General features: G+C 40.7%; 1 protein-coding gene across 1 annotated transcript in view; it reads right to left on the reverse strand.

Annotated features, from left to right (window-relative positions):
* Positions 1 to 20,158, reverse strand: part of LOC141803996 (protein unc-13 homolog A) — a 43,734-nt gene that overhangs the window by 5,892 nt on the left and 17,684 nt on the right. The window contains exons 12-38 of the mRNA XM_074688171.1: positions 18,708 to 18,751; positions 18,046 to 18,124; positions 17,583 to 17,588; positions 17,412 to 17,486; positions 17,087 to 17,306; positions 15,228 to 15,455; positions 15,006 to 15,147; positions 14,738 to 14,907; positions 14,457 to 14,572; positions 13,447 to 13,610; positions 13,072 to 13,225; positions 12,753 to 12,821; positions 12,450 to 12,539; positions 11,946 to 12,080; positions 11,719 to 11,846; positions 10,498 to 10,583; positions 10,220 to 10,346; positions 10,023 to 10,119; positions 8,149 to 8,292; positions 7,988 to 8,065; positions 7,426 to 7,503; positions 7,255 to 7,343; positions 7,010 to 7,153; positions 3,790 to 3,913; positions 3,175 to 3,231; positions 2,998 to 3,078; positions 301 to 448 (exon numbers count right to left, since the gene is read on the reverse strand). Of these exons, the coding sequence (XP_074544272.1) occupies positions 301 to 448; positions 2,998 to 3,078; positions 3,175 to 3,231; positions 3,790 to 3,913; positions 7,010 to 7,153; positions 7,255 to 7,343; positions 7,426 to 7,503; positions 7,988 to 8,065; positions 8,149 to 8,292; positions 10,023 to 10,119; positions 10,220 to 10,346; positions 10,498 to 10,583; positions 11,719 to 11,846; positions 11,946 to 12,080; positions 12,450 to 12,539; positions 12,753 to 12,821; positions 13,072 to 13,225; positions 13,447 to 13,610; positions 14,457 to 14,572; positions 14,738 to 14,907; positions 15,006 to 15,147; positions 15,228 to 15,455; positions 17,087 to 17,306; positions 17,412 to 17,486; positions 17,583 to 17,588; positions 18,046 to 18,124; positions 18,708 to 18,751 (3,073 nt within the window). The remainder of the gene's footprint in view (positions 1 to 300; positions 449 to 2,997; positions 3,079 to 3,174; positions 3,232 to 3,789; positions 3,914 to 7,009; positions 7,154 to 7,254; positions 7,344 to 7,425; positions 7,504 to 7,987; positions 8,066 to 8,148; positions 8,293 to 10,022; positions 10,120 to 10,219; positions 10,347 to 10,497; positions 10,584 to 11,718; positions 11,847 to 11,945; positions 12,081 to 12,449; positions 12,540 to 12,752; positions 12,822 to 13,071; positions 13,226 to 13,446; positions 13,611 to 14,456; positions 14,573 to 14,737; positions 14,908 to 15,005; positions 15,148 to 15,227; positions 15,456 to 17,086; positions 17,307 to 17,411; positions 17,487 to 17,582; positions 17,589 to 18,045; positions 18,125 to 18,707; positions 18,752 to 20,158) is intronic.

Consider the following 20,158-nt stretch of genomic DNA (forward strand, 5'->3'; position numbering starts at 1 on the left):
ATTTCACTTTCCCCTGCATTGCTACTGTAACTCAGTGAAGCAATGAATTAAACATTTTCTTCCTCCACTGTAAGCAAGTTATTCTATTTAATCCTATAATCCTGTTTAATTCCATAAGCTTCAGTCACAGTAAGAATAAGCAGGAGAGCTCTTTGAGAGGAACCAAAAGCCTTTTTGTGAGAAACTGTTTGATCCTGCTGTGAAACAATGTGTGTGTGTGTGTGTGTGTGTGTGTGTGTGTGTGTGTGTGTGTGTGTGTGTGTGTGTGTGTGTGTGTGTGTGTGCTATCTTAAGCTGTACCCTGAGCGTGCTGTGAGAGGACAAACTTCCTGATCAGTTTGTCTGTAGCCTGCGTGTACAGAGACAAGGCGTAGCGCAGAGACTGCAGGTCTGGACTCTTCTCCAAGAAGGTTTTCTTCAGGCCCACACCTCCAGCGTGGAAATATTGCTGTGAAACAGATGAGACGTGACATGTTGTGGGTGTGTGAAGGACAGAGTGGAACAAAAACAGCTCTGAGTGTTGAAATGTACATTATTTCATAATTCTTTGAGTATCCTATTGATTCCACATTGACTGGGCAGAACATCGACATCAGAAGCAGTAAATACAACACAATACAAACATCATTTACCAGGCTTAGCTACATTATGGAGCTGAGGATCATCAAGTCATGTTTTTTTAAAAACTCTAACATAGAATTTAGCCAGCTTACTGTTGCTGTTAAACTGCAGAATGCTGGTCATGTTTTTGAGATTGACCTTTGAGGCTCAATCAAATACATCTTCATCATGACTGAGGTGATTGGACCATGAAAAACCAGACACACTCACTGCAAAATCTGAAATCCAAGCAAGTTTTGTGTCTTTTTTCGAGCAAAAAAAATCTTACCCTTTTGGCAGATTACTTTTCATCACTCAAGCAATTCTTGCTGAGACATTTTCTGGTCTTGTCAGGTGTATGTGGCTCACACTGAGTCTAACTATATATATATATATATATATATATATATATATATATATATATATATATATATATATATATATATATATATATATATATATATATATATATATATATATATATATACATATATAATCCCAAAAGTAGGAAAAATTTAACACTTGCTCAGATTTCTGCTGAAATCCAAAGGCTAAATCACTTCAAAAAGTCTGATCTGAGTCTTTATTTGTGCAGCGCAAAACCACACACCTTTTGTCTCAAGGCATCTCTAACAGTATACGATGAACAATACTCTCCCATCAATCTGAATCAGCACTCCTCTTCAAGTCTTTTCTTCTTTTTGGATATACATTAATGATAAATTATAGTTATATAGTTTGAATCATTATTGCCTTTCTCCTGTACATTTTCACTTTTCTGTTACTTGTTTACTTTTGTATTTTTCCAAACTCACAGTACATTATTTAATTTCATTGTCTTTTAATTACTTTGATTTCTCCATGCCAGTCTCTTTATTTCAGGGTCTATAAAACCCAAATTCCAGCATTTACTTGTCCTTTAACTCCAGAATTTGAGCATTCAGCACAGTGAAAGCAACATCCAGTGGAAGAAAGGGATTTAAGGTAATGAGCCAGGAGGTTGCTGATCCATTTCTGTATATTTCACTCAATCCGAGAGCAGACTCTACTGTATTACTCTGTATAAAAATTAATAAAAATATTGTTGAGTCAAAAAAAAGACCCAACATTGTGAAAAGATGGAATCCTCTTATCTTACTGTAGCTCAGCATAAGTAGAATACTTGCAGCATTTGGTAAGTTTCTCAAAATATTATGGAAGTGATTGTGGTTGGTGTTTTCTGTGGCTGGATGAGCGGATGTTCTGACCTGCCTCCGCTGTCAGACAAAGGCCCTTATTGGTTCATGATCAAGATGACCACAGCAGTCAGAGGAGTCAGGACTGACATTGTTTGGGATGCACTTCTGTTCCTCAGACAGATTTATTTTTGATAACCAGATGTGTGGCACCTAAAATGAATTTGTGTGATTTCTGAGGCACTAGTTGTCACCCCTGGACTGGACCAGGGTCTTACATATGGATCACTGTGTGAGTCACTCAGGGTTTAGGATTGCTGTCACACTTGTATGCACAGGAGGATTAAGGTGGTCATGGGCCCCTGGGCTATTCTTTTTGTGCGCCCCCCTCTTATAGTTCATGCTATGCCACAGGAACACACTCCAGGCAACGCTGCCAGATCTCAGGATAGAAATAAGCAACCAGCTCTAAGGAAACAAGCCCAACAGGTGACTTACCACAGACTAACAACAGAACTCTTGATAATAGTATAAGTATTTGTAATTATAATTTATAAAATATAAATATTTTTTTGTTCGCAGTAAACACAATCAACACAAGAAAACGGAGAACTAATTTTTAAAAATCTGATTAAAAGAAAATACATGCACTACATTAAACAGTACAATACATTGACAATAAACAGGCAATATAAAAATGCGAATGATATGTTTTTTCTTTGATTAAAGAGTAGTTAATAAAGTAAACATAATTGAAATGTCTAAATTGAATAAATAATGATAAATGTTTCTCCTTGTTTTGAAGAGCTGAGAGAGAATCAGACGGGGATCATACAGGATACAAATCAAGCCTCTGGAGTCTAGGGCCCCTGCACAGGTGGGGCCCCTAGGCTGTGACCTAGGTGAGCCTGTGCATGAATCCGCCCCTGCTCGTATGATTTGATCAGTTTTGTTTAGCGAGTTGGCGGTTACCTCTAACTTTTGTTCACAAAATGAGTTTTCCAATTCTATGTTTGATTCCTTTTCAGTTATGTTTATGAGATGGTTTGAGAAACTACTACTACCCTTTGTAGTTGTTCCTTCTGTAACTCACTCTTTACTTCTTAATGATCCAACATTTAGCATTCATCAAAACAAACAGTTTTCAAATTGCTCCCTTTTCCCCTCCAAAGCTGGGAGCTCTAATCACGAGCTGTGCTACAAATGAAAGTTTGACCCATACCTTAATAGTGTCCAGTGCCAGCTCTATGACAGCACACTGCTTAGGCGTCAGAGCTTTGGCCTCCTCTCTCCCCATGTGCTCCTGTCGAACAAATCAAACCAAACAAAGGTGTCAGTCTTCACCACAAACGTTCCCGTGTGCCTGGAAATCTATTTTTCCTCTTCTGTCTTTTTTCACCTTAAGCTTGGACAACTGGCCCAGCTCCTTGGCAGCGTTGAAGATCATCTGCGTGCCCTGTCACAGAGAGAGACAAACGGACACATGAGTACAGAGAGGGGAAACCGACAGAGAGAAAACAGTGGTGTGTAAGAAGGAAGCTACAGAGGAAGGTTTGCAGAGTGAGAGGTGAGTTCAGGAGGTTTGATGAGGACAGTTAACTACAGAGACATGAACTCAGTTTAATGAGTGAGGGTAAAAAGGTTTCCAGGTTTGGAAAAACAGTTTTAGTGCTTTGGTGTACTGTCAGTTTTATGTTTCTATCTGATGCACTGTGACGCCATTGAAACCCACAGAGGAGACCAAACAGGTGACAAAGACTACAGAGGGTGTAGATAAATAAATCTCTTGTTAATGAAGTGTTTCTTCATGCTCACAGACACTGCACTCAAACACAGATACTTACAATAACCTAAGAAAGAAGGAGAGAAAGGCAGAGAGGATGGGGTAATGGTAGAATTGATGGGTTAATGTTCAAACACAATGAAACAGCAATGAAAATCACTGAAGCTCAGAAGCAGAGAAGAAGGAAAAGGATGAAGAAAACAGAGTGAGAAAATCTCTTTGGTTACTTACCGTCTGGTCAGTAAGTGTTGGGAGCACGATGGTTTTTTCCATGGTGTTCATGACGAGTTTCCACAGCTCCTTCAGCACTCTCTTCAAAACCGTCTTCTCACAGATCTTAGCAAACAGGGAGAGGCTGAAAGACAAAACCACACATTTCTTCCACTCAGAGACGCAGAGAAAGCTCTAAAACACACATTTAGGTCACTCATTTTATCAACAGCTTGTGCGTGCCTGTAAGGTGACTGAAACTAAAAGCTGACTGAGTTTGATTTAAAGGATCAGCTGACTGAAGGGAACGTGGTGTGTTTTCTATTACAGTTCAACATCTGTGATGAGTTTCATGACCTCTAAATCCTTCTGGGAAAAGTGGGGTTGACGATGTTACATTGTAATGTTCCTGCTGTGTCCCAGGAGAGGAAAACATGTCTCTATAGGAACTTTTGGCTTTTTCCTCAAGTTTGAGGTTATTAATGTGAAGCCTTGGGGTGATAAATCTTCCCCTTTGTCCTTCAAGTGTGTAAGGAAGTAACTTTTTGTGATAATAATTACTGTTGTCTGAATGTCATCTTGATTCTACAAAACAGAGAAGATTGAATCACCTTGTAGAGGACTTGTCAAAGCAACTCATCATTATGTTGCTGATTTGGTTTTACTTTAGACTGCACAAGACGTGATTTCTGAAGAGATTCTGTGCAGCCCATCATGGAAATGCTGTTTTAAAAATATGTGAAGTTAATCTAAGAGCTGGCAGTGTTCAGGCCACGGACACCTCACACCTCGTTAGATGAATTAGCCATAGCCCTGATTCTGAGTAATCGTGCGTAACTAATCCAACCTGATTCAATTGGGCTGTCAACTTGTCAGATTTGGATACAAAATGGGCCTTTCAGTTTGGGCTGGTACTGAGGGCCTGATTCCAGGCTAGGCACCACCCTGTTGTGGCTGCCTGTTGAGGAAGCTCTCTTCCTTGTCTGTTTCTTGTGATTTTTTTAATCTCTTTTTCATCATTTTAGCATTTGGAGTGGGCCATTACTTTGTATGGTTCATTTGTTGGTCGTGGACACCAAACTGATTTTGTCTTAAGTGATATTGTTACTATTTTTGCTCCTTCTTTGTCTGAAGAACCATGGCCACATTGTTCACACGTGAACTCAGCTGTTAGCAGCCTGTAGCATGTCAATGATAACTAGTGCAAGGCCTGATGTTTCCCACAAGGTGAGGAGAAGGAGGTGAGGACGACATGCTGGTTCTCAGGTGTGAGCTAAGAATTGACTACATGGACCTGTCCTTCCATCCATTGTTATTGGGAACGTAAGATCTATCTCCAATAAGATGGACGAGCTAGCCATGCTAACCCAGCAACAGGGAATACCAGAAGTCAGAGTAGCATCATGGTATTCACAGACATGGCTTACAGAGCTAACATCAGACACCACTGCCACATTGGGAGAGCTTCACCTGCTGTGAGCAGACAGGATCCAGGAGGCAGAGACTGAACAGACTGCTGAAGAAGCTCAGTCCTGGACCCTGTGGAGGTGGAGGCTGGCTGAACTGGACAATGATGGACAAGCTGTCATCATCTATTTTCTTATGGACCTTTTTGCACTTTCTATACACTTTCTTACTTTTGTTTTCTTGATTGCTGCTGTGACTCCTCCTGAATTTCCCCTTGGGGATAAACAAATTATTTTCTATTCTATTCTATTCTATTCTATTCTATTCCAAATCAGTCTTGGGCTGTCTGGTTCAAACCTCATCCTGAAAAACTGTTTGGGGCAGTGTTTTCCTAATCTGAACGAGCTGTTGTTTGAGAACTCACATCTGTCCCAAATTGACTCCCCCAATAAAATAATAAAGACTTCCCCTCTCGGCTCAGATCGTCATGTATGTAGATAAATCTTCCTGCTGTCAGAGTGAAGACGCACAGCATAACTTTCAGTCACTAACTTGAAATGAACTGCAGAACTCTGTGGGTGTTTTTGTGCTCGACTAATCACAACAATTTGCTTTGTGGATTGCGTCGTAAACTGGAGTGGATTGTTGGAGCAATTAATTTGCAATTCTTAGTGAATCCCCCCTGTGTCTTGTTGGCTTTTTCAGTCAACCTCCCGCAAAAGCTAACACCTCTTTTCTACACACGGTACCTTGAAAGCTTTTCAACCTAAAGCTGACTGGCCTAAAATTTAAGAAAACCCAATAAAATATTCAATCATGTCTCAGCAAAGGCAGCCCTTTACAGCTCAAGAAATCAAATAAATCAGTTAAAGATGATTACTTTTAATGAGGCTTGTGTTTGCTTTGGAATGAAATGGAGATCGGATCACAACAAATTTTCTTTGTTCAAGTCAACTTTTTACTGGATACAACGCGCTGGGGTATGAGACTTATCAGTAGTGCTGCGGTTTGAAACGTGACATAAAGCAAACGTTGTAGTAGCCGGCTACATATAGTGCTCTTGTCAGCTGGTGCTCCCATGTATCTGTAGGCTAACATGACAACAAGTAAACACTGTCAGTTTGTAAGTCCTTTAGCAGCCGTTTATATTCAGCGTGGATGGTAGCCCGGTGCTCCAAGACGTGTCTGTAATGTGTAACATTAGTAAGTCCTGGTTAGCTATGTCCTGCTAGTCATCTACCAAGCAGAGCTAACGTAACCTCACTCTTTATTTTATTGATAGACTCTCTAGTTTGAACAGACCACTGCAGAATAACTGCTGACTGTGGGTTGGAATGAACATTATCATAGTTTAGCCTTTTTAGCCTTTAGCTCGGGCTGTATCACTCTCCCATTTATCTTTCTTCTGCTCTTCTGTCCTTTTTCTGTCTGACAGGTAGGCTCCTGTGTCCACCATCAGCAAAAAATTAATCACAGAAATTGTTTTCAGCAGAGAAAAACACAGATCTCTGTGTTTAATCTCCTCTCTTTACTAAACTTTGTCAGCCGACGTAGTGTTGTCAAAGAGACCTAGACGTGCTGTCAATCAATCCGGTCCTGGTCAGCCTGAACTGGAAGCTAAGAAGTAGCAATTTAAAATGACATGTAACTACTAATGTTGGTGCTGATAATTTTATTTTAAAGTGTGGATTAGGATCAGGCATATATCTAGAAGGGAGAGTTTTTAAAGAACACTTTCAGACTCCTCACAGCCCCTTTAAAGAATAACTGAATAATCAAAGCAAACATTCAGAGCTGACTTCTGAGAGAAATTTCAGGCACTTCTTTATCTTACTTGCTGTCCAAGAAGTCCATGATGGGCTGCAGGACGTTGTCAGCCTCCTGAACCACACTGCCATTGGCTGGGACAGTCTGACCTTTGACCTGGGCTAAGATGTCTCCCATTTGTCTCACGTTGTCCTCGATCTGGGGCTGGAAGCTACATTAGTGCACAAAGAGAACACCGTTGAAACAGACGTTCAACCCAAACTTTCATAGCCCCCCCTTTGTTCACAAAAACAATAAAATCAACATATTTACCTGACGGCAAAAATACGGCTGAGGTCATCCATGACGTTGTTGAGTTTGTTCTGTAGCTCCTTGAGGAAATCGCTGGCCTCCAGGTTGAGCTGGAGAAAGACAGACATGATGAATATGAGAGCAGAGCAGCACAGTTTCAGAAATAACTTTTTCTGCATGTATGGAACTCACATCTTTCCCTCCCATGGCCTCAAACATCTTCTCCAGCTGAACTCTGAGCTGCTGGATGTTGTTGATGATGATACACGGCTACAGAGGGAGACAAATCATTACACACACACACCCACACAGACGCTCCTCTCTCCTGCCTCTATCTGCTCCCAGTATTTCATTGCAATCAATCAAGGTTAGTCCTGTGAACTTTCTTTATTGCCTCTTTGGCGAAAACACTCTCAGTGATGCTGGGTAGGAGAAGCAGGAGTTTTCAGTAATTACTCCTCCTCCGGGGGCTCCGTGTCTCTCCGGGAGAGCAGCCCACTTACACCACATTCAGCTAATTACAAACCCCTAATTCACTTTGCGACACTGTGACCTGAGCGACAACTATTACACAGAAGAGTGGTTTATTGAGGTGAAATTAATCAACCTGACCACGTACACCACACCGCATACATCTTAAAAGCCAGACCTGGTCGAGCTTGAATTACACGATAAAATCCATCACTGCTGTGTATTCCACTGATTCACATTTCCATCTGGGTACAAAGCTGTGCCAAACATCTCAAACGCCTACCACTTTCTCCTTCTTGACATGGTTTGGAAACTCCTTTGCAATAATGTCAGCATAAGCCAGCAAGACGTTGCCGATAGTCTGCGAAGAAAAGAACGCTCAGTGAGAAACACATTTTAGCAAATACTTGAGACATTTTGTGAGAGCTTGAAAAGGTAAGTCACCTTGGCGAATCTTTTCATGTAGTTTCCAACTATCTGAGGATCCGGACACTCAAGTTTGCGGATGATTTCAAAGCTCTGATTGAGCTGAGAGAACACGTCCACCACAGAGCAGGAGAACAAAGCGTGCTCTGACGTGACCTGGAACTGGAGGACGTGAAGAAAAAGAACAGAACCAGAGGAAAAAAATGTTAGAGGCAGCACAGAGACATGAGCACGGTTTACACTGACAGTGATTGGCTGGAAAGCCCCCAAGGAACCCCCAGTGGAGAAGTTCACACCATCCTCCTCTTCAGCCCCATAAGTTAAAAGATCTGCGAACTGTTTCTTCTTGAAGGGAGCAAAGGAGGCGAGAAAAGGGTTATGAATGAGAGCAGGTCCCTCATTAACAGTCCGGCCATTAGTGAACAGTGTTATAGTATGTGACTGGAAGTGGGAACCGCTGTTTCGCTGACACCAGGATGCAGGAGCTGCCTCTGGCGACAGTAATTGGACCCAAAGGACTTGTGACATATGAGCTGAGAGAATCTTCAGCTGCTTTGTATCGACCCTCGGTGTGTGTCTGTGTGTTGGTGTGTGTGTGTATGTAAGAGTGAGAGAGACTGAGCGTATGAGTTTCTGTGTGGTATGTGTGTGTTTAGCATCTGCTCTTCTCTGCAGTGAAGTTTCTTTTTTCATTCGCCTTTGGTATCGAGTCTTTATTGATTGCCTTGAGGCTTTCAACCTGCTCCTGTCAGCCTGGAATATGCTGAGTCAGGAGTGGTAATGCCTGAATTTACATGAGGAGCCCATGAATGAATTTTTTAGGGGGAAGAACTGCTGCAGGTCTGAGGTAAAATTAAAGCCCTCTAATAGTTTTTCTTTGTTGTGTCAGCATGATTGGATTCTTAAGTTTTAGTCAAACTTGGTTTCACATGACCTCTTTTTTTTAATCAAAACTTTTCAAAGTTTTGCTGAATACATCTTTTACAGTAATGATACATTTTTGTATTTACATATTGTTGCTAGGCACTGCCCTGTTGTGACTGCCTGTTACAGCAGCTCTCTCTTCCTTATCTGTTTCTTGTTATTTTTTTCATCTCCTTCTGTTATTTTTGCATTTGGTTGGATCATTACTTTGTTTGGTTCATTGTACACCAAACTGGTTGTGTCAGTGATATTTTTACTCCTTTTTCTCCTTTGTTTGTCTGGAGATCCTACATGTAACCATGGCTGCATTGTTTACATGTGAACTCAGCTGTTAGCAGTCTGTAGCATGTTAATGCTAATTGGTGCAAGGCCTGATGTTTCCCACAAGGTGAGGAGGAGGTGAGGACGACATGCTGGTTCTCAGGTGTGAGCTAAGAAGTGACAACATGGACCTGTCCTTCCATCCATTGTTATTGGGAACGAGGGATCTATCTCAAATAAGATGGACGAGCTAGCCATGCTAACCCAGCAACAGGGAATACCAGAAGTCAGAGTAGCATCATGCTATTCACAGACATGGTTAACAGAGCTAACATCAGACACCACTGCCACTTTGGAAGAGCTTCACCTGCTGTGAGCAGACAGGATCCAGGAGACAGAGACTGGACCCTGGACCCTGTGGAGGTGGAGGCTGGCTGAATTGGACAATGATGGACAAGCTGTCAGCATCTGTTTTCTTATGGCCCTTTTTGCACTTTCTATACACTTTCTTACTTTGGTTTTCTTAATTGCTGCTGTGACTCCTCCTGAATTTCCCCTCAGGGATAAATAAAGTATTTTCTTAGTCTATTCTATTCGATTTCTATTTCTATATTTAGTATTTTATCCAAAGGTCTGCTAAAATGAAGCCACCGCTGTCTGCCTGGGTTTAATAGTACTTTGCACCACTCCTGGAAACCCTGTCTTACCCCGTCTTTTTTGTCTCTTTCCAAGGCTCCATGTAGAAAATCTCGGGACACCTCTTCGTTCTCGTCTAGCCACATGACAACGAATGGTTCAAACCAGCTGCAGAGGAAAAAAAATAGCATAGACCTTGTAAGGCGCTGTAGCTCTGCAGTAAATAAGGGAGGTACAGGAATGTTATTGATGTCTATATGTTACTCACGCTGGATAATCAGGTACATGCTTCTGGAAAGTGGTCAGCTCCTTGCAGTATTCGTTGTAGAGCCACTTCACCTTGAAGTGCAGGTTCATGTAATCGGCGCTCTTACACAGGCGGTTTTTCTCATGCTCTGAATATAAATGAGACAGACGGGATGAGGGAGGTCCTGCTTCACCACTCGTTATGAGTCTCTCATTCACACATATTAGACACAAACTGATGACCCCTCTCATTCCTGGACTTTGACTTTGACAATCCAAACAGCAGAAACAGAAACCTACCCTCCATGGCGTACTTCATATCTTGTGCAAACATGTTCCACATGACTTCTGCACTGATCTTGCCCACATTCAATTCCTGGGGAAACCTGTAAGATGCAGAAATGAGGTTTAAACCCACCACACTTTTTCAGGGGTAATACTCTATTATTAGAGAGACAACTCAGGTCACTCGTTGATGTGTTTCTTTGTTTTCACTGTTAATTTTTAGTTGCCTCTGATAAAAAATCACACCTGTGCAGAAAAGAAGGCAAAAGGACAGTTATATCCTCATTGTCTCCTAAGACAATATAAATGAATTCCCCAAATACGCTCTAAAACTGACAGAAAAAGTTTGAAGCCCTGTATTTGGGAGATGTTTCTTTTGACAACTGGACTTTTAGAAGCAAAAAAGCTGCTGGCTATGTTTTTGGCAGCAAACAAAAAGACAATCACCAGAAAGTGGTCAAAACCCAAGACACCTACAATTGAAGAGTGGATTGATATTGAAGAGGAAATTTACAGTTTTGAGAGGTTGTCATTTTCTTTGAGGGGTCAAAGGGAATCCTTTTTCAGGACTTGGTCATATTGGACAAAATATGTGAAACCGGTAATCTCTGTAATCTGACCTTGTTATGTTTATTGTGAATCCACCTACACGTTTACATTTTTGTTTAGGTTGATGCAAACGTAAAAATCTTGATGTGTCTTTTTTCCAAGTAAGTCAAGAATTGGAGCCAGACCCCTCCTCTACTCTACCATTTCCCCAAAGGGATGCTACATCACATGTGCCTTTACATAAAGTGAACAGCAAATAAACAAAAAATTACAAAAAAACTAACAGTAACAGTGACTCATTGGAATTTTAACCCATAACACCTTCAGCAAGCCGAGCAGCTGCTGTACAGGAAGAACTGGTCTGTGTACACACAGCATTGAGGAGTCACTGACAGCTCACATGATGCTTTCCTCTAACTGTGTTTTAGCTCTTGTTCAGCTTGGTACTCTTACATATATGAACAGCTTAAATTTCCATTTCAGAAACAACAGGACAAACCTTGTGGCGGTAAAACATAAAGAGGCGGTTTGTTTTGCTCTTAGTACTTATGTTGCTTTCTGTTACAATTTTCTTTCATCTTTTGCCTTCAAAAGTTTTTTTTCCCCTTAACCGGCCTTGTAATTTTCAACACTGCCTCAGCATGCTAAACAAGAGCAATTAGCCAGATGTTGTGAACAGAGACTCACTGATTGAGGCACGGAGTGTAGGAGTTTTTGTCCTCCTCTATGATGGAGACAATGAGGGTGATGAGCTTGGACCAGAAGTCCAGGTTTTTGATGCTGGGACCTTGTTCATCTGGAGGAACTGCCTTTGACTGGGAAGAGAGAAAGGTTGCAAATTAAATGCTGCTACGCTGAACTGCTCACTCTACAAATAGCATCAGCAGCAAACGCATATCCAAGCATGGACTCACAGGGTCTGTCTGATATTCCCTGTTGTAGAGGTCATGGCAGTTGTTGAAAATGTACTCGTAGGTGGAGTTGAGACAGGCTTTCACGCAGTCCTTCACCACCTGGCTTGCCCTGGGGGGGCTCTGCAGCTCCTGGACCTGAACACAAACGTTACACAACATATGGTTATATTCAATTCACCTCAAAGAGCAGCCTGACACACACAGTCTGAGTCAGTGTCTGAGCGGGAAGTTATCGCAGTGGGAATTCAACCATAAACTCACTGAGCTGCATAAATAGCACCAACATACATTAACACCCTGACGCGCACACACAGACACACAGTTTCCTGATAATAGCTTCTGTTTGGATAGGGTAATGTTATGCTGATTCCCAGTTTACGCCTCAGGCTACTTTCCAGAAGGTACTGGAGGTTTGCACAATGTTTATTTTAGAGCCAGGAGATAATGTGAGACAAAAGAAGAGAAAGAAAGGAAAGAAAATATCCACCTTTTCTTCATCCTTACCTTCATCCTAAAGAATGTGATGCTAGTTAAAAGATCGACTGTAGACTTGAGGTCTTGTAGTCGTTCAGGGCTACTGGCGGGAAAGTTATTCTGAAACACATTTAAAGATAAAAAGAAAGAAGTGTAAGTTGAAGTGAAGAAAAGTTGCCAGTCATCTTTTTAAATCAACGTTTTGAGCTTAGAACACAGCAAAAAAGCAAAACGAGAAATACAGATTTTCAAAATAATTATATGATAATGGCAGAAACAAAATCAGGATTAGTGCACTTTGCGTTAATTCTGTAAGAGAAAAGCAGTCATTACCCGGTACATGGAAAGGTCGATCCTCAGGGAGTTGTGTAGCTGATCCAGGAGTTTGACAAACCTCTCCTTCTAAACAGGAAATAACAAAAACAGAAGAAACCACTCAGAAAGACAACAGCACCTGACTGATTATTGAAAGCATTTGACTACACAAACTAAAGGCAACCTCAACCGATTGGATGTTCAGAGAAGAAGGCAGGGACATTCAACAGCATTTCATCAACAGGCACAGAGGAGCCAAGAGCATGTTATTTTTAATGTATGTGAAGTTTATGTACGTGAAGGGACAAATATTAGTCAGTATTTCTCAGGGACTCACGCCAAAGTTTGATGCAGCAAATCTGTCGGAGGCAGAAACATTGTTGGAGGACTGGGTGGTGTGGGCGTAGTAAGCGTTGATGTTGGCAAGCAGGGTGCTCATAACAGCTGGCACTCCTGGACACATGTACTTAGATGACAAGCAGGCAAAGTGCCTGTGGGATAGAAGAGGCAAAAACAACATTTATCACATTTACTTGCCCCTGAAAATCATGTGTTTGAAAAACACTGAGCTAAAAATACTCAGAATTAAACTGAACACGTCTGAAAAAAAGAGATTTTTTTTGTAATGTAATATCAGCAACACTTCTAGGATTTGAATTATTTTTTTAAACTACTTCATTCAAAGATACAGAGTGATGGTTGGAGGGCTTACGTCATGGCCTGGTAGATGGACTCTACTCCGTATCTCATGGCAAACTCATCCACTATCTCCTGAGCTGTCTCTTCAAAGTACACCTTCCAAGCATCGTCCCCTTTGGCATCTGGGATCTTCACCACCCCGCCATTCTGCTCTTCAGTTGTGTACTGGAACAAATGCTAAACAAAGACACAGGACATGTATGCATGCTTTTGGGTCTAAAGTACTTGTCCTAACCTGTTTTGCTGATTGTAAAACAGATCACAAACATATCTAAACAGATCTAATGATGGAAAGTCAGGGGTCTCCAGGGTTGGAGCAGTTCAGCTGACAGTACGGTGCTCTAAGACATGTCTGTAATGTGTAACGTTAGTAAATCCTTGTTTGCTACATCCTGCCAGTCATCTACCAAGCAGAGCTAACGTAACCTCACTCTTCATTTTATTAATAGACTCTCAAGTTTGAACAGACCACTGCAGAATAACTGCTGACTGAGGGTTGGAATAAACATTATCACAAACAGTTTAGCCCCAGTGTTAAAGAGTGATACAGCCTGAGCTAAAGGCTAATTAGCCTTTATTATAAAGTTCGGATTACGATCAGGCATATATCTAGAAGAAAGACTTTTTAAAGAACACTTTCAGACTCCTCACAGCCACATTAAATAAAAACTGAATCACACGTGAAACTGTGAAATAGCCTTCATTTCTACCCAACTTCCAAGAAGCCCATACCCCCCAAATATTGGCAAAATTGGCTCAATAATTCCAGACAACAACAAATGATGTCAGCTGTTTAACTGTTACCAGAAACCCAATGCTGGCTACTTTATTTCTTATACAAAAGAAGGCAAATTTCCCTGGGTGCAGAGGCAGAAACTGAATTTACAAGGTGATTGATTGTGTTAATGTGAAACAGAATTATATTGCCTGGAACTAATTAACTCAGGATAGCAGGCTGCTCTTGCATTTTTAATGTTTTGTACAAGTGCAAAGAATCACAGCCACGTTCCCTCTCAGACTGACCTCGTGTAAGCAGGTGTACTGTACATGGTAGGGAGCAACCGTTTCCTCTCCTTTGATCTCCACACTTATGTGCATCCGGATGGCTCCTGACACAGCAGACTTATCGGTCCTCTTGTCTGACAAATAAAAGAAGATATAAAAGCCTCCTTAGTTGGCTGAATCTTGTTCAATCTATAAGAGACAAGCACTTTAATTATCTGTGTCTTGTTCTGTTATCTCCATGCGTCTGCCTGCTCTGCTTGGCCTTCTCAAACTCTGAATATAATGTCCTGAAAACCCACCCAGGTTGTACCAAACATCCATTTCTCCACTCAGAGTCCGGACTTCAATGATGGTTTGACCCAGGAAGTCATCACTCTCACGTTTGAACCTCTGTTTGACTCGAGACTTGATGTCATCATCCTCGTCCCACACTCGAACCTTGATGCGGTCAGATGAGTTGTGGCATTCACTGGATGAGACAGAGACAGAAGAGAGTCAATCCAGAGACACAGAATTTAATTCCAATATTTTATCCTGTTACAACAAAGTTTTTTTAATTGAACTTACAAGTTGAAATTTTCATCCCACACAGGGTTGAGGTTGCCGTAGATGGTTTTTGTTCTCTTTTTGGTCTTCCCAACTTGAACTGTGACATAAGGGTCACTGGAGCCGGTTTTGTCTTTGGCCTGCAGACCCTGAGCACATGCAACTGAAGGAAACAAGATGAAATCCTCACACCTTAAACCTCAAAGTTATGATTAAGTACTAAAAAAAAAAAATGTCACTCACCTGTGATGTGGATCTTTGCTGACCATTTAGAGGTCCCATCCAGCACACTCTGCTTGATCTGCTTCATTTGTGTGCCATGTGTTGTTTTGTCCAGACCAAACACTTCCTGGATCAGCTCAAAGATTTCTGGCTTGTTCCTCTCTCTGATCTTCATGCGGTCCTTAAGGACCATGATGATGTTCTGGGTTCGGTCTTCTGCTCCGTGCTTTGAGCTCTTCTCTGCGGCTCCTAAACAGAGAGAGAAATAGATAAAGACAAAAAAGAAAATGATTGGTGATATGAAATGTTTCCAAGGCAATAATGGCCCAAAGACCAACAGCTCGACTTCCCACTTCTCTTTAAACTTAGAGCAAAGTGGAAAGAGCACCAGATCAATTTTGAAAGTGACGTATTCTGGCCTGAAATCAAACCCAAACTTCACATAACCACAGATAAGGGGTGCCGATTGTAAAGTTGCACACACTGCAAATGACAACATTTTTCCACATTTAGCTCTAAAACATCACTTTTTCTGCAGATTTAGAGAAATAATTGTGATCGTGTTTGTCAAATATTAAATGTTGAACAGTTTATTGAAATGTTTAATGTTATTGTAAATTTTTACAAATGAATGTCCTGATTCTACATATCTAGTTACGTTTCTTAAAATTTAGTTTTCATTCTAAATATTAAGCTAAGACTAAATATTTATCAAATATTTATACATCTTTTGCAAAGATTTCCAAATATTTAGTTATTATGCAAGTTCACAATCCCACCCGCCGGAAGTACCAAAATAACAATTTGAGGAAGCGATCCAGCCAAGCTGATTTTGAGAAAGTCAAACACAGTCGGCCAAATCAGTCGTTAGAAAATAAACATACCAAGTGCTGTGATGGTGCTGTTGAAGATCCTGTGGCCGACATCGAAGAAGTAGAGCTTGAGAATCTTAAACTTGCTTCCTCAAATTCTTTTTGGTACTACCCGGTGGGTTGGAGTGTGAATTTGCACATTATCTCAATATTTAGAAGTCATAGCTACATATTTAAAAATCATACCTCAAGATTTAGAAATAGTGACTTCATATGTAGAAATCTTTGCTTGACATTTATAAATTTGTGATAAATATTTAGTTTTAGCTAAATATGAAGAATGAAACTAAATTTTTAGAAACGTAGCTAAATATTTAGAATCCCGATATTCATTTACAGCATTTATAAATATCATTCAATAATGAGATATAACTTTTAACATTTATGTAAAATATTTAACATTTTTATATAATATATGACAATATTATATATAAATATTTCCCTAAATCTGCAGAAAAAGAGATGCTTTAGAGCTAAATGTGGGGAAATGTTATTTGCAGTGTGAGCAACTTTACAATCGGCGCCCCATACACAGATCTGGTAAAGAAAAAGTAGTTGGTTTGAGAGTAAAAGATCAACAGATGCTTTTGGCATCCCGTTCGTATAAGACTCTTTGGAGACACCAGAGCAATGAATTATGCATCTTGTAGATTGACTCTAAAACAGTATGGGAATTGGATAAGTCACCCCTTGAGGAGTTGAATTACACAAAGCAGTATGGATGCAAAGGCTATGGCTGGAAAAGGGAGGGAGGACAGAGGCAGGGGTATGACAGCACATTACTCAGGAGATAAATTGGAAAGGAAGAGGGAGGAGAAAGTGAGAGTGGATAGAGGACAAGAATAATGAGATGTCAATCCAGCAGAAGGATACATTGGAGGAGCTGAAATAGGTTTGGAGTTTGAGTGCACAGCTTCCTGTGTTTGTGTATGTAGGTTTTTCTGTGTGTGTTTTTCTGTGCCCAGCAAAAATACATGACTATAAAGGAGGATGTATAAAAGATCTTACTCTGCAAACAGTCAGCGTTGAGCAGATCCTGGCACTTTTCGTGGCATTTGACGCCACACTCAGAGCAGCGCATGCCTTGTCGGGCAATCCCCCAGAGTAGCCCCTCGCATTCGTAGCAGTACGTGGGGGTGGTGGCTGTCCACACCTCAAAGTTGTGCGGCGTGGTGGAGGAGATGGGGTAGATGAGAGCCTGCAGGGTCTTCTTATAAACGTGACTTTTCTGAAAACGCCGTGGAGAGGAGGAGATTGATACCAGCAATGAATGACTGTTGGGAGGATCCTGAACAGAAGTGTGTGAAAGAACAAAGACAAAGAGGAAACCCACCAGCTCTTCGTTGCCTAGAGTGGTGGAAGCCATGGCAGAGGTGATGCCAGCCTTGCGGGAGTTTTGTACGAGGGACTGAAAACGACAGATCGAACAGAAAAGAGTTAACATGGGTGTGATAATCTCTTTAGACTTCTGATTTATATTTGATTTCTCGAAACATGTACTCACCATTGCCTGATGAGGTGACGAAAAGAAGAGAGACAGACATTGAAAAAGGGAGATGAAGACATTTTTTAGTCATTTTAAACTGTACAGGCTGTGTATATGTGTAAGCATCTTTGCATCTGATTTATCTGTGACTTTGACCTCTAGAAGGTGAAGTTGAGACTGATTTATGGCGGCAATTTAAATAACACCACATATTCATGCAGGCTTTTCAGTTATCAACAGATTGAGCATATGATACAACTGTTACAGGGGAATTAGTCAGGAAACAACACAACTGTAATAAAAATGCTATTCGAATAAAATGTACACATTACAAAAAAACTTTCAATGTTCACTTAAATACATCGAAAACATCATGATAAATTTCTGCACTTAATTTATTGTAAATGTTTGTATTGCAACAACAACATAGCTAGTTAAGTTTGTGTTTTGCAGCATTATAGTGTTCATGTTTGTCTCTCACCAGATCTCTGACAAGAGGAATGGCTTTCCTCTTGCGAAGGTCCGGCATGCTGTCAATACTGAGGAGTGCACCTCCCATTCTACAGAGGGGGAAAGTATTAACCATGAAATGTAAATCAATACAAAGCGCAGATTAAAAAAAAGTTCATCATCAACATTTCTTTCCAAAAGAATGTGCTTTGTTCCTGTGGGTTAGTTGGTACGTCTTTCATAGTTGTTTCAAAAGCCACTTCAGTCGGACTGAAAAGTTTAATTATACCCATCTCCTCATCTCAAAAAGGGGCAGTGACAGTCCACACACCTGGGTATAAATTACTGGGTTTCTATCAAGCTAACGCTGCATTTGTTCAGTATGCAGCTTCAGTTCCACTCTGAGGTTTTCCTCATCTACAAATGACCTGCCAGCTAAGTCAGGGCAGCCCACCGCCGCTCAATACTGCCTGGCCCGATGCCACGGGCTGAATAAGCCTGTGGATCAGAATGAAATGGAAACAGAGGATTCCCGGATTCAAGAAGGGCATTTTCAATCTTAGGCAGAGGTGTCAGGTTTCTGTGATGACATGGGGATAATTTTGACTCCACTTACTGCATTAGGCTGCCTGATGCGCTGTGATGTTTAATGTGTTTCATGTAAGAGGAGGAACTGAACTGGCAAACACTTACCCTCCTTTACCGAACCACAGAGAGTTGGAGGTCTCTCCTCTGGCCTGAGAGAGATGCAAAAGGAATGTTAAGTTCATGCCTGGGGCCTTTTTTTACTTTCAGTGTATGAAAAAAGAGTTATTTATTTGATTCTATGACTGGTCTATCAGTCTCTTCATATCTAAAAACACCTCATTAGTGTGTCATTTCTCCAGCAAATTTTTGGTTTTGGGTCTCAGAAAACTCGATAGAGGGGCTCACACAACTTTTAAAAGGGGAAAAATTAAGCTGAGGAAATCCCCACTGTCAGTTTAGCCACATTTGATCTTAAAACAGAAGTTTAAAATAAATTTACCCTAAATATTTTCACTATAGAAAATATAAATTTGGTATGTAAATATTTCCAGACTGCTTTGACCTAAGTTTGAAATAAAGAATGTCTGAAGAATAGGGATGGGTACCTTTCACATGTGAAACCAAATGGTGCCAATGCCCGGTACCTGGCAATCTGAATGGGTACTTTTTTGTGTGTTTATGAGGTAATAAATATTAATTTGTTAAATAATAAAATCTCAAAGTTTTTCAATTTAACACATTCATTCTTCAATATATAACCTTGCAATGCTGTGTTCATGTCCAGCATGGAAAATCACCTACTCTTCCACTCTCTCATGGTCATAAGGATGCGTTTAGGTACACAAACATGGTACCATTTGATGTAATAGGAATCAGTACTTGGTACTACCAATGGAATCGGTACCTATAAAAGTGCCTAACCCGGTAATCCGGTATCCATCCCTACTGACGAAATTAGTTTTTAATCAGATTGGCAGCTCCTGTAGAAACTAAAATATCAAATTGCAGTGGGGTTGGATGACTGCGTGGAGATGCTTGTTTACAAACAGTGACAAGGTCAACAAAGCAACTGTGGCACGCATATCCGTCTTTCTCTCAAGCAACCAATCTGGTTGTACCTACCTGTCGACATGCTCCAAAGATGGCCGAGCAAAGTGCATGCGAGTGTCACTATGGCAATGACATGAAACTGGAAAGAAAACAAAGCGGGTCGGCACAAACGAACAAATAAAGAAAACAAACCAAAAGACGCAAAATGTACAAAAACGCAACGTGACATACATCAACATAAACATCGAAGCAAGTGATTAATTTTTTGCACAACTGAATTCCAACGCAATGAACAGCAACATAACATGAATAAAATATGCAAGTGAAAGCTGATCAAGCAAAACTCAACATGTTCATCAAGCAGTTTTGGTGGTTTGGTGCTTTACCCAAGCTAAAATAAAAAGTTGGTATCAGTGAAGCCGTCAGAAGTTGTATTAAAAGAAAATCAAAAGAAGGAAGTGACGGGTAATAAAGCACTTGGAGTCTGCTTTCTGCGGTCGAGGTTAAAAAAAAAACACTATCAAAATAGAACTCAAGAACTTACTGTATGAACCACACCCTGGGAC

This window comes from Halichoeres trimaculatus, unplaced genomic scaffold, assembly GCF_033239565.1.
Source record: "Halichoeres trimaculatus isolate MK-OKI-2021-1 unplaced genomic scaffold, fHalTri1.1 fHalTri1_scaffold_15, whole genome shotgun sequence".
Classification (NCBI taxonomy): domain Eukaryota; kingdom Metazoa; phylum Chordata; class Actinopteri; order Labriformes; family Labridae; genus Halichoeres; species Halichoeres trimaculatus.